At 39.0% G+C, this 15,084-nt stretch overlaps 2 protein-coding genes across 2 annotated transcripts; both read left to right on the plus strand.

The window, feature by feature from the left end:
- The first annotated feature begins 6,998 nt into the window (after positions 1 to 6,998).
- LOC131683003 (cytochrome P450 6A1-like) lies at positions 6,999 to 8,824 on the plus strand. The gene is made up of 2 exons (XM_058964825.1): positions 6,999 to 8,169; positions 8,233 to 8,824. The coding sequence occupies exons 1-2, from the start codon at positions 7,089 to 7,091 to the stop codon at positions 8,646 to 8,648; spliced, it is 1,497 nt and encodes a 498-aa protein (XP_058820808.1). The 5' UTR covers positions 6,999 to 7,088; the 3' UTR covers positions 8,649 to 8,824.
- A 3,948-nt stretch (positions 8,825 to 12,772) lies between these two features.
- Positions 12,773 to 14,289, plus strand: LOC131683006 (uncharacterized). The gene is made up of 2 exons (XM_058964829.1): positions 12,773 to 14,076; positions 14,145 to 14,289. Exon 1 carries the CDS (start codon positions 12,788 to 12,790, stop codon positions 13,976 to 13,978), a length of 1,191 nt encoding a protein of 396 aa, XP_058820812.1. The 5' UTR covers positions 12,773 to 12,787; the 3' UTR covers positions 13,979 to 14,076; positions 14,145 to 14,289.
- Positions 14,290 to 15,084: the final 795 nt, after the last annotated feature.

The following is a 15,084-nucleotide window of genomic DNA, read 5'->3' on the forward strand; positions in this document are numbered from 1 at the left end:
TATTTGAAGTAAATAGTGTGAAATGTCTAGGCTATGTCGATTGCATAAAAGCCGTGTTTGTATTGTTTCGTTCGGAATTCTCGTGCAGGAAATATGGATAAATGAGTCCTATACAGACCAATATTGTGAAAAAGAAATGGTTCAAACTACTCAGTATATCCAAATATGGACGACGATAAGTTAGAAGACACATTGTAGTTGCATCCCCCATCGAGAGTGGGTACTTTGGGAGACTTATTTTCCTGGATCTAATTTGTGGATATTTTTGGTCTTTGATCCGTTATTTTTCATGAAAGTTCGTACCAATACAACGAATGTGCAGCTGATACAACTCATGGTTCATTCGCCTGCGCAACGTTCCGTCTTCCATTTGCACGCCACCATAGATGGTACGCAACACCTTTCGTTCGAAAACTCCAAGGGCGCGTTGGTCCTCCACGAGCATAGTCCAGGTCTCGTGGCCGTAGAGGACCACCGATCTAATCAGCGTCTTGAAGATAATCAACTTCGTGCGCCGGCGAATTTTGTTCGACCGGAGTGTCCTCTAGAGTCCAAAGTAGGCACGATTTCCCACTAAGATCCGTCTCTGAATTTCTCTGCTGTTATCATTGTCGTCGGTTGCCAGTGAACCCAAATACATGAATTCGTCGACCATCTCGATTTCGTCACCGTCAATCCGAACTCGGGTGGGAGGTTCACATTGTCGTCTCTAGAACCTCTTCCTCTCATGTATTTTGTCTTCGAAACGTTGATGGCAATTCCAATCCTGCTGGCTTCAGCTTTCATTCAAAATTCAATAGAGATACGAATAGTGTAAATATCGCACGTGGATTGTCTCTTTTGAAAATTTTCATCGTCAAACTTTCCTATTAGCCAGTTAAGCCAAATATTTTTCTGATATAGCCATGAATTTCCTTAATTATAGTGTAGATACAGGCTTTGAATACAATTGAATTAAAGTTGAGTTGATGTAGCAGCAGACAAAAAATAGTTTTGTTTTCTCAAACCTTCGCAATTACAATTAATAAATATTTCAGATTGGCAGAAGATCTTATCACACAACTTAGAAAGGGATACAGAAATAGCGAGATAGATGCGATAGAAGAGAGACAGAGAGAGAAAGAGTTAGAGAGAGAGAGAGAGAGAGAGAGAGAGAGAGAGAGAGAGAGCGATGGGTGGGGGGCGTGTGAGGAATGGCAAATGATGGTTAATGCAGTGACATTATTTTTATAGGTATATTATTATGATATATTGATTCTTACATTCTTATCATAAATAATGTAAGTAGTAATTTTTGCGCCATAACCAGTATAACCTAAATCTTGCAAAAGAGCTAAATTTTAGCTAGATTTTTGGGCTTCAAACATACAGTTGCTTTTGGTGACGCCACAAGTATAATTATATTAGAAATCTTTTATCTCACTACTAGGTGAATTACTTGTTGATCTGTGTATTGATATAACATGGAACATTTACCTCATGATTGAACGCAATGCCTAATCCAAGGAATAAATACTAGAACTCACTGTTTCTTTATCAACACATTATTTTGTCTTTGAAGTGAACTTATATATTGATTTTTGAGAAATAGTTCATTTATTATAAAGGTAGTTCACAAAACGTTCTCAACATCGAATTCCTTGAATCACGTAGATGTGTTTTCATACCCCGATGTTCAAAATCGGTTTAGTTTTGCCTTTAAAACACCAGTAAAGCAATGCTCTGTATGAAACAATCCCATTTTTAATTAGTGGAAATTGACAAGCGAGGTCTAAAAATACAAAATGTCTAATATCTCCGCCGCTCGTGCACGGATTTAGACAACCTATAGCTTGTTAGAAAGGTATTTTTACAAGCTTGCTATTTATGTGCAGTTTGTGGGTCAATATTGGATTGTTCGAAAGTTATTTGGAAAAAACCTGCTGCGTTTTGACAAAATCGCCCATATCTCAGAAAGTAAACAACATATCGAAAATCAAAAATAATAGTGTCAAATGGCAACGTTAGGCCTTTCATTTGAAACTGATTTCATTAAGATCGGTTCAGCCATTGCTGAGATAATTACATGACATTTTGTACATACATACATACACACATACACACACACACACACATACAGACATTGTCTCAATTTGTCGAGCTGAGTCGATTGGTATATGAGACTCGGCCCTCCGGGCCTCGGAAAAAGTTGTCAAAGTTTGAGCGAATCCTATACATTTCTTTTGTAAGAAATGTAAAAATGGGCAAATTTTACAATAAATATGAGATTTTTCGGTTTTCATGAAGCCATTTTCCAAAACACGAACTTTATTCCATTTGTTTGGTTCATCGACTAACTACAAATCTAATACTTTACAAAACTTATTGAATTTCCCAAAAAAAACTTAATGAATTTCCCGTATCAGACAATTTTATCGGGAGTTATCGTATTCCTCGACTTGGAAGTGGTTGGACGTCTACTCTTGGATCGCTCGTATGTGTGGTTTTGTGTGATTGAAAATATTTTTTTCGCACGCATTGAATGTAGAAGTATGCGCCGATGCATTTTTAATCGGCGGCGGCGTAAGCGATATTTTTGGCCGGCGGCGTCACGCCATTGGACCCCATCGGCGGTGGCGCGCCGGCGTGTGTCGGCGTGACGCATATTGACGCCTATGTAACTAAAAAAAATTCTTGACAGTACAATTCCTTTCCCAAATTTTCGGTTTCTACTGTAACAGACTTCACAGCACATACAAACAAACGTTACAGCTTAAAGAAAATCTAAAAAAATCATCGCCCACGATGTACTAGAGACATCTGTTGAACACATTGCACAAAATGTAATTCTCGCAACCATATCAAATTTTTTTCAACTGAAGCTCCAATAGTGCCCATCCTGCTTACCAAATGCAAGATAATAAATGAAAGGTGGAACTTTTTTCACAGTTGTAAAATTTGAAGAACGAAATAGAAAAATTGTCGATGTCGCATACTACGACTTCGCATGAAATAATGATTGCAATAGACAAATTTGAAGAATGCAGAATAACGACTGTATTTCAATGACCCATAATCATTATTTATTGTTCTATATTTGGGAAATTAAGCAACGGTAAACCAATTTTTGTTTTGTTTGAGGAAATTAATTGTTGTTGTCGTTTCGTTGTTTTATGTTTCTATTTAGTCATCTATACCTTAAACCCGGGGACAATTGACAGCTCCAATATATTGAATTCATAAACAAATTTTGGGGTGATTTGGTGATGTCATGGCGGCTCGAATGGAGCAAAATTTGAAAAAGGCTCATCCCATTTATTATTTTCCATATCTGTGGAAAATAATCAATGTAAGCATTTCTACCATTTCTACCATTTATTTTTATTGCTAGAATTTTGATAAAAACACAAATTCTATTCAAAACGAATTGTTAAGCTTGGTGGTGATGTACTTTCATTGGCCAAAATGTTTTTCATTTACATTTCTCGAGATAAAAAGCACCAAAGATTTAACGATTTCAAACTTCACACAACAAGAAAACCAAAACATGTTTAGGAAGGGAGAGAGCCGGTTGTTAAAAACAACGACTTCCAGCTAAATATATAATAAGATTTATGTTTTTCTAGCCTAAGCTGACCAACTCTGACGAAAAAATCCGTACACCATACCGCAACGAAGCGAAATCGTTCATCACGCTCAGGTAAACGGTTTTCATAGTGTACGATTTTTTTCGTCAGCGTTGGTCAGCTTATTCTAGCCGCATTGACGGCGTTCATAACACACGTAACGAAACACGCTTTTCCCTTGAAACTTTTTCGTTTAGTTGTACGTGGTACTCATACAGAGAAGGCATGCTAGCGCCACCATCAAATCGGTGGTGCATATATGAAACAAGCACTATCTGTCAAGTTGTCCCTGGGTTGTTTACCGTCACTCTTTTAGAATCCCGCAGATATAAGGTACCCTAACACGAGGCGTTATTATTGGCATTATTGCGCAGAAATGTCACTTTTAATGATCGTGTAAAGACACCTTTCAAGGTAGACACATTACATCATTTTCCAGGCTGGTGTTTACTTTTACTTCTTGTAAGTGCAAAATCGCCACAATGATAAGGAATACGATCCCTGGCACTACATTTTCTTACAACGTACGATCTGCTTCTATCTTGAGTGCAAAGTATGCTCGATGTGCTGGAATCATACAGATCTACTCAGGGTACCTAAATATACAGTTACTATCAATCATAATCATTCCACGTCTTGACGTAGCTCCTATTAGGTTGAAACTGATCACTAAACAAGTCTGATTGAAAATGGTCTGAGCGTATCTCTAGTTTTCGTAGCACCTGCACCCGCCAATTTCTCCAGCAGTTCCGGGGACCAACAAATTCTAATCCATTGCATACATTCGATACACCGAATCAATTAAATTACTAACATCCTGTTATGTGCTTACTCATCGAGCGGCAACGTGTTGTAACTTACGAAATGGTTGTGAACAACTCCCACCTTAGGCACTTTGACAAGAATGAATTTCACATTTCCGGCCCATATTGTTTGTTTTGGTTTGCATGAGATTAAAAAGACCGTAACGTTTTCGGGTAGGTGCGGAAACTAAGTAACGCATTTAGCTCTGTGTCAAAATCTCCTCCCTAACGCCACCGATTTGTAATTGAAATCGACCGTTTTTTTCTACGAGTAATGAAAATTCATCTCGTGTTACATCTTATTTGTCTGTGATACCGGGCTGGTGCAACTAACACTGAAAATCTTTCTTGAGTGGGGCTAGATCACACGATGAATAATTTATGAGACTAGAAATCTCACCCTCTGCATCGCCACATCTGTGCACCAGCGTCTCGAAAAGTCAAGATCACTTTGCTCAACTATTCTTCGAGAAAAAAAGTTTAAAATAGGTCACGATTCAATCAATTATAAATAAACCTCGTATTGAAAATAATTTTTGTGTTTTCACAAAACTAGTTCACGCAAAAAAGATGACATTATACTCAAATGTTTAGTAGGTGGTTGTGTCTGAATATGTTTAATATTTTTATAATTCTAATTCATAACCCGATGAAACATTGATTTGTATTAACTTTATTGACTAGAACTCTAAATTCTCGTCGTGTTATCGTGATATTTTAGTCTTGAGCTTACCGTTGGATTTTTTACACAGAGTCACGTGTCTTATAGTTTTCTAGTTTATTTCATGAATTGTGGCTAGGTAATGTATTTTGCTCAGCGCAGTTTCATTCAATTCCGAACATTTCTCTGATTTTTAACAAAGGAATAACAGGTTTACAGGTCCTAGTAATGTCTTTGTATCTAATGTTCGTGCCTATGAGAATGGTTGCTAGCAGTTGTACACAATAGCTCACATAGAAATTTCAAAACCAAAAAGCAGAGCGAATAATCCATGAATAATAGTCTGAGTTCCTTGTAATTGTTTACGTAAGTATAATAAGATTATGTGGAAAATTAATTACTTCATGAATTACATCATGAACAGTTTCACGAGCTCGACTGGTGAATCGTGTGTAGCATATTAGGAATTAAGAATCGGTTAAAAAATCAATGAATAATACACTGCGTTCCAGTGAAATTGATTACGTGCAAAGATTAGGATCAGGCACATAATCGTAAATTTCAGGCACATATATCTTGAAAGTGGAAGTTTTTTTTTACCGGCGGCGGCGACGTAGCGCGGCGGCGCACAGGTCTAATTGAATGTATAAAGCGATCCTAACATTACACAAAAGATCCATTGTTGCCTTGCCTTCAAAATCGCTAAACAAAATTACTTTCGTTTTGAGCACTTTACACCAGACGCTCCCCTTAAAATGGTTTTACTATTAAAAGCAATTGCATCCACTGGTGTAGCCCTTGTATCGATGGTGGATTCACTACATCATCATCACCATCACATATTTATTTTTTTCTCCACATTTAATTATTTTTGTTTGTGGGGAAGAGGTGTCAGGGGCTAGCGCCACTGCGATTATTCTACTACTTTACATATGTCTATTATCTACGCTCTTTCGCACCAGAAAACTGCATGCACTATTCGCTCGACAGTTACGTTCAACACAGACCACGTGGTCGCCGGTGTATTACGAGAGCGAGACGCGAGCAAAGGAAGCTCGATACGCACGCATGTACGGTGTGAGATCACTTAGATCCGCACTGTTCGGGTGCACGTTTCGAACTAATTTAGTTAAATGAATAAAATTGACATAACGGATGCAATTAAATGAATGAATACCTGCAATATCATGCTTAGGTACATAAAAGCAGAGAAACCGTTCTTACTTAGCGCTAGTGTGAATCCCCCAATTTCGCAGCGCAGTTTTTAAATGGATTTGCGCTTGTAAGAGTTAAGTTTTAGATCGAAGCCCAAATCATTGTCCAGAAGCTGTGAAAACATATGCTGCTTCCATATTAGCCGGCCAGTTCCTTTCACCCTGCCACCTACATTTAAGTGAACTTTCATTTTCTTGCCATTTAAATTGAAATATTTTACTTGAAAAAGCCATCTGCAGCCTCCTAACTGCGTATAACCAAACTGAAAACTTTGTTTTGATGAGTTAGCACTTTTATTTTCAGGCTGTATTGCTGATACAACATGACGGGCTCAGATACGTACTCTCGTTGATGTAATCCATCATGAGAGACATGGCGGAGAAGTCAGCATGACCAGTAGATTACTCTCTCACTGGTGAAGTTGAAGATGAGAGAATCCTTCCGATAGTAGATAGTAGATCGAAAATATGAAGTACTTGTTTCAGCGTGACTTGTTCGTTTGGGTTCCGCAGTGATAATGTCTGTAAAGCAAGCGACAGCTATACAGACACAATTATCAGTTGATATACAACACGATAATGACTAATTAGGTTCCATTCGACCATGGGAGGTTTCCCCTTCTCGTCACGATTTTTGTCGAGTCATTCGATCCCAGAGATAAACCATCTGCTCTCCGTCTCGATCAAACAACACGCGTATCTTTGAATTCCATATAAGACCGTACGGTCACACTTGTTTACATCAGTGGTGAGCAGAACGTGTTCGAAGTCGGTTAGGATTGACAAGTAAACGGCAATTGACAAAATGTGGTTCTATCTAGCCCTGCTGGCAGTCACTTTGGCAGTGTTTTGGGTTCGGAAAAGGTACTCGTACTGGAAGGACCGGGGAGTGGCTTATGTGAAACCGATGTTCCCCGCCGGGAACCTTAAAGGCTTTGGGAATAAGGAGCATATTTCTACCGTCATGGAACGTTGCTACAAGCAGCTGAAGGGAACCGGCCCATTCGGAGGTATTTTTTTCTTCACGAATCCGGTGGCGATCGCGTTGGATTTGGACTTTATAAAAACTGTGCTGGTGAAAGATTTTCAATACTTCCACGACCGATCGGTGTACTACAACGAGAAGGATGATCCTCTGTCGGCCCATCTCTTCAGTATGGAAGGAACGAAATGGCGCAATTTGCGGGCTAAACTGACGTCCACATTCACCTCCGGCAAGATGAAGATGATGTTTCCAACGATCACCGGTGTTGCCGAAGAGTTTCAGAAATTGATGATCCAGGAAGTGCAGCGGGGCGACGAGATTGAGATGAAGGAAATTCTGGCCCGATTTACAACGGACGTGATTGGAAGTTGTGCCTTTGGATTGGAATGCAACAGTTTACATGATCCGGAGGCGGAGTTTCGGCGAATGGGGAAAAAGGTGTTCGAGCCTAATACGGCTCGGTTAATTAAAGTGATTTTGGCACAACAGTTCCGTTCAATAGCTCGCGCGCTGCATTTTGCCGCGGTGGACAAAAATGTTTCACGTTTCTTCATGGGTGCCGTGAAAGATACTGTTGAATATCGTGAGAAAAATAAAGTGGAAAGAAACGATTTTATGAATCTGCTGATAAAGTTAAAAAATGCGGAAGCGATTGAAGAAGGATCTGCTAATAATTTAGGAGCATTGACTTTAGAGGAAGTAGCAGCGCAAAGCTTCGTGTTTTTCCTTGCTGGTTTTGAGACATCATCTACGGCAATGTCCTACTGCTTGTACGAGCTAGCATTGAATTCGGAACTTCAAGACAAGGCACGAGCTGATGTTATGGAGACATTGAAAAAACACGGTTCAATGACATATGAAGCAATTCAGGAAATGAATTACATCGGTCAGTGTATCAATGGTAAGTCAGCATTCACACTGGTTTGTCTCTTCACATAATGAATATATTTCATTTTCTTCGCAGAATCTCTTCGAAAGTATCCACCGGCTTCCAACATCACTCGATCAGTAACCAAAGACTACAAAGTTCCCGATACCAAGATTACCCTCGAACAGGGTTCCACGTTGGTTATCCCGGTGTACGGGTTGCATCATGATCCAGAATATTATCCAAATCCCGAGCGTTATGATCCAGATCGATTCACACCGACACAGGTGGCCATGCGGAATCCATATTGTTTCATCCCGTTCGGCGAGGGACCAAGAATCTGTATCGGTATGCGATTTGGATTGATGCAGGCCCGGGTTGGTTTGGCTTATCTTTTAAGAGACTTTCGGTTTACACTGTCCAGTAAGACACCGGTGCCGTTGAAAATCTCCCCCGGTAGTGCAGTGTTGACTTCGGAAGGAGGGTTGTGGCTGCACGTGCAGAAATTGTAGATTGTTATTTTAGCTATGAACGTATGATTAGTGCTTGAAACGTTTAGTGTGCCTGTGAAATAGCATTTATTTTGTGCAATAAATATACATATAATTAGTTTCTATCAAGTTCTATAGTGTTAAGCAGTGATGTTCAATATGAGGCTGAAATATATAATTAAAAGAAAGATTAGAAACTGTTGTCGCCTATTATGTCTTTTTAATCACTGTCAATCAATCATCGTTTCTCATTAAAACGAATACTACGGATAACAGACAATAGGGTTTAAATTGAAATGTTTGCATAATCTTGCAACATTTAGACTCGGTGAAAGAGAGCTGGAAAAAAGTTATCAACTCGCAGTTCCGAGGTTCTTTTTAAAATAATATGAACGGCTTACTATTGTTGACTGAACAAGAAAGAATTTTTTTCGTAAAATTGTTGCAGAGTCCTGAGCCAATTTTGAATTTGATGAAGGGTGTGAATTGTTTATTCAGCTACACGAAAGACTTTCATGTCAGTTCCATTATAACTGCCAATGGTGAATACTCGTCTAACGAAGAAGTAGTACTCAACTGTCTTTTTGGCACACACTTTCCAGGCTGTGCGCATCATTGTCGACTGCCTCTGGGTTCTTTTCAGGTCGTTCTGATTCTTTGGCATTTGCCCGTATAATTGTGACAACCGAATCGATCAAATAGATGATTGAAAGTTTTGCTGGGTATAAGTTACCGGGAAAAGATGAAATCATTACAGTTCTACTTCAAAGAGAATGTGAATACTTCGAACAGTTTTTTGAGAAAGCTCTTATATGTAATCTAGCAACACGTTACAGTTCATTAGCGTGGCGAAAATAACTGTACAATTCATTTTCAAAGGTGGTCGCGTCACTTATGAGGAGGTAAAGAGCTTTACACCGATCAGTCTGACCTCCTTGCTACTCACAACACGACCACAACATTCGGGATATCAGCTTGGGCGAGAATCCGCTGCATACAACCAACTTTTTCGTAAAAGCAATCAAGCTTAGGAGTTTTTCTTGATATTGAAGGTGCTTTTGATAACGTGTCTTTCGCATCCAGCAGCAAGAGGTCATGAAGTACTTTCATGTATCACGAACGCAATGCTTAGCAACCGACATCTGTGCTCATCGTTAAGACAAGTAGAGATAAGTAAACTGAGTATCTGCGGATGTCCTCAAGGTGGTGTGCTGTCACCACTTGTATGGAATCTTATCGCCAATGGCTTGTCGAAGAAACTTTATGAGCTTGGTTTTCCGACATATGATTTCGCCGATGATTATCATATAATGCATTAACACACTTTTTGATATGATGCAACAAGCCTTATGTGTTGTTGAGCAATGGTTGACTACCAGTTAATCCAAATAAAACATCAATGGTGTTTTTTACGCAACAAAGAATTACAACCGGCGCACGTCCATTGCAGTTCTTTGACTCTGAAATTATTGTCACAGATCAAGTTAAGTACGTTGAGGTAATTATTGACTCAAAACATAATTGGCCAGCTCACATCGATTTCAGAATTAAGAAAGCTTGCATGGCCTTCGGCCAATGTAGACGGGCTTTCGGCAAATCTTGGGAACTCAAATCCAAGTATGTGCAGTGGATGGTGCTGGTCTCTATTGTCGTGAGATCCAATCTTATTCGCTCGGTAGATACAGTATCGTATTCCAAACAGAAATCTTCGCGATTCTGTATGGCGTACAATCGGCGCTTCAACAGGGAATTTGCGGTAAAATAATATATTGTAGCTTGACAGTCACGCTACCCTAAAAGAACTTATGAATGTCTTCTTGACTGTCGAGCTTCTATTATCAGGAGTTTTTTTCGGCTAGTCAGTCATAAATTAGACAGCGAAAACAACAATATTGCTTTTACTTCCAACGTTTCAATGGATTTATTCCACCTTTATCAAGGATTCTAAAAATGTATAGCTCTTGGTAGTTACTGAAGTACATAAATAATTTTACTTACAAAAACTTTGTGTTTTCTTGTAAAGTGTAATGTTGTGGTAAAACATGAACTGTCCTAATGTATACGCGTCATCTAATAGCTATTTTGGTCAAGAATTGAAAAAAAAATTATATTCTGTGTTTAATTTGCTAAGATATATCTACTCACTGCTATTGTTCGCATATTCATGCACCTACTGTATTTTTTGAAATTTTTCTGCGTTTGAAACGATTCTGTTTCGCGGGTAGAGAACGAGGGAAAAAGCGCTATATTCGATCTGGTAACTGAACTGAACTTGACGGTTGTTGAGTGTTTGCTATAATCGTGCGTATGGTAGTATCGGTAGTGTAAGTGTTGTCAGTTTTATAGTTTCTATTATGTAGTGTTTGTAGAATTCCTGCATATATACAACTAAGTCCGTCGGTATCTGTGCGTTTGTTTACAGTTTTTTGCTGGTTGATGATATGACACATTTCCAATATAGGAAGAGCTGTCGTTCGGTTATGTTGATCGAGTATCTTCACCTTGTTTACATCGAAGTTATGATGATGTGTAATGCTGTGTTCGAGGAGAGCTGTTTTTGTTTTTAGTTCGACTATCTGGATGTCTTCACTGGTGTGTCCTGCTTCCCTGAGTAAGTTGAGCTTTTTTATGTTTGAGCGGTGTGCAGCTATCCTTGTTTTAAGCATGTTAGCTCGACAGTCAAGAAGACATTCATAATGATACATACGGCACCAAGACGAAGCGTCAATTTCTACGATAGCATTGGGAACACTTATGGAACTGAGGTACAAACGCTATTTAAAACCCTAGCTAATGCGACGTGCAAACTGGGAAGTGCACAGAGTCGAAAAAGTTTTCTTATACGTTGTCGAAAACGAGGCATTTTCCCGTCGCATATTAGCAATACGTTCCGATGTATCTTTCAGTTACTGGAGTCAAACAGTCCCTATCTGAATGAGCTTAACAGATGTATTAACAAATTCAAGAAAACGTTACTAAACATTGAAATCAAACAAACATACTTCACACTCCGTTCCATACAACATGCAATTCAATCCACGAAACACCAAATAACAGCTGCCGTTCCGGAAAATATCCGCAATTCATTCTTCCAATCACAAGACAGGTTCCACCAGTCAAATCTGGAAGCCCGATCCACCACCACTAAGAAGAAATTCGACGCCATGCTCCAAAAGATAACTGCTGACACTCCCATACCCAAATTTCAAGATAAGGCCATTCTCAACGGTACACACAAACAAATACCCAACGAAACAGCTATCATCCTCAGCCTGGGCCCAAAATTTGCATTACCGTATCAACACGTCCAATAAATACCACTGTTCCACCTTATTACCGACATTGAAGCAGTCCTCCAGACAAATCCCAACGAACGTATCCAGAATAACAACCGATGTACGATCGTCAATAACATGCAAAACCACATTAACCGTCTACAACAGTCCACGAGCAACAATCCACTGGAGCGTTTTTGCAATTCAGCTACCAAAATAACACGCAAATTTTTGAAAGAGAATCCTGACATAGCAGTTCTACAATCAGACCAAGGTAACAAAACAGTACTAATGACCACTGCGGACTACAAAACCAGAATGTTCTCACTACTCAACGATACTCACACATATCTCAAGATAGACCGTGATCCAACCCTAAAATTCCAAAAACAGAACAACAGTTTAGTTCAAAGGCTCAAACAACTAAAACTCGTTGACCCCAAAACTGCAAGTCAACTAACAACGTACAAAGCATCTTGTCCAAGAATTTATGGCCAACCCAAAGCACACAAGCCAGGATTACCTCTCCGACCGGTCGTTCCCAATATGACCGCCCCGTCGTACTGCCTCTCAAAGTTCATTGGACAAATTCTCAAAAGCTCCATATCAACAACATACAACATAAAGGACTCATTCACATTATGCGAATACATAAATACAATAACTCTTCCACCGGATTATATTTTAGTGTCTTTCGACGTTGTATCACTATTTACATGTATACCTAAATCATTGATAACACACAATATCATATACAACTGGAACAATATCAAACAACACACGAATATCAACCTTGACCTCCTATTGGAAATTGTCGAATTTTGCATAGATTCCAGTTACTTCAAATTCGACGACAAATACTACCGACAAATCTTTGGAACAGCTATGGGAAACCCTCTATCACCCGTTCTAGCCGACCTCGTTCTAGAAGGACTATTAGACACAACCATTACAAAACTAAGTTTCAAACCACCAATTCTCAAAAAATATGTAGACGATTTCATAATGGCTATACCTCTCAACAAACTCAAACAAGTGCACGATATCCTCAATAACTATGACAAACATATACAGTTCACCTATGAATTGGAAGAAAATCGCAGATTACCATATCTCGACATGGTACTAGTACGCACGGAAAACCAAGAGATACGTACTGAGTGGTATTCCAAACCCATAGCAAGTGGACGTTTTCTTAACTTCCACTCATACCATTCATACCAGCAAAAAATCAACGTGGCAAAAAACTTTATCAGCAGAGTGGAAAAACTATCTACCAATCTCAACAGACCGGAGCAAATCCAAATCATGGACAAATATTTAAAACAAAACGACTACCCAAAGTCGCTGCGAAACAGATTGATTAACAATAACAAAACACGCGCAATACCTACCACACAACTTTCCAATCCTGATGAAAACCTGAAACATACTTACCGGTCACTTCCAAACATACCGTCATTGACGCATAAAATAGCAAAAACCCTAAAAAGAGACTACCCGGATGTCTCACTAGCTTTTCGCAACATCAAAACAGTAGCAAATCTTTTCAGCAAGGTCAAAGATAGCATACCGCAGGATAATTTGAGCAATGTGATATACAGCATACCATGCCAAAACTGCCCATCATCATATGTGGGCATGACTTCTAACATGCTTAAAACAAGGATAGCTGCACACCGCTCAAACATAAAAAAGCTCAACTTACTCAGGGAAGCAGGACACACCAGTGAAGACATCCAGATAGTCGAACTAAAAACAAAAACAGCTCTCCTCGAACACAGCATTACACATCATCATAACTTCGATGTAAACAAGGTGAAGATACTCGATCAACATAACCGAACGACAGCTCTTCCTATATTGGAAATGTGTCATATCATCAACCAGCAAAAAACTGTAAACAAACGCACAGATACCGACGGACTTAGTTGTATATATGCAGGAATTCTACAAACACTACATAATAGAAACTATAAAACTGACAACACTTACACTACCGATACTACCATACGCACGATTATAGCAAACACTCAACAACCGTCAAGTTCAGTACAGTTACCAGATCGAATATAGCGCTTTTTCCCTCGTTCTCTACCCGCGAAACAGAATCGTTTCAAACGCAGAAAAATTTCAAAAAATACAGTAGGTGCATGAATATGCGAACAATAGCAGTGAGTAGATATATGTTAGCAAATTAAACACAGAATATAATTTTTTTTTCAATTCTTGACCAAAATAGCTATTAGATGACGCGTATACATTAGGACAGTTCATGTTTTACCACAACATTACACTTTACAAGAAAACACAAAGTTTTTGTAAGTAAAATTATTTATGTACTTCAGTAACTACCAAGAGCTATACATTTTTAGAATCCTTGATAAAGGTGGAATAAATCCATTGAAACGTTGGAAGTAAAAGCAATATTGTTGTTTTCGCTGTCTAATTTATGACTGACTAGCCGAAAAAACTCGTGATACTAAAAGAACTTAGTTGGACAAATTCGAGATCTAAATTAGTAATCGCATGTCGAACTTAAGTCGAAGAATTTAGCATATTAAAGGCTATCTACCTTCTCTGGATACCCACTCATTCCGGTATTACTTAAAATGAATGAGCGGACGCATTGGCTAGAGCGAGCGCTGCGACTAATTTAGTTGGTCCAGAACCAGTTTCACCACTATCGATAAGTTGGAAAAAGCACAAGATTTGCTCTTGGGCTGCATCAGCTTGCGTTCAAACAAAGACTTTTCTTCCGGATGAGAGTCCGAAAATGTCAAATAATTTGCTGCATTTTTCCAAGCACAATTACAGTTTTCTAGTCTTGGTACTGACTGAACCATGGAGTTTTTATTCTTATGTGATACGATTCTCAAAATGGCCGATCAGATTATCACCTTAGAACTCTAAGCACCTTGGACTGGACATTGCGAACTCAATTATGGTATGGCCACTATTCAGCGCACTGAGTATTATTCGTCGGATCTTTGTGAATCCGATTACGGAACTTCGTAGTATTTAATATGTAGCTGCCATGCAGTAATGCAATTGCGTATTCGGATGTTTGGTTCTCTAATACATAGATGAAACTATGCACAGAGAGCTGGGACTTAAGGATATGCTAATGTCCCTAACCCAGTGTGGTAAAGAGCTATAGTTTAAGTCGAATTTGCAAGACA

Source organism: Topomyia yanbarensis, chromosome 2 (assembly GCF_030247195.1).
Source record: "Topomyia yanbarensis strain Yona2022 chromosome 2, ASM3024719v1, whole genome shotgun sequence".
NCBI lineage: Eukaryota > Metazoa > Arthropoda > Insecta > Diptera > Culicidae > Topomyia > Topomyia yanbarensis.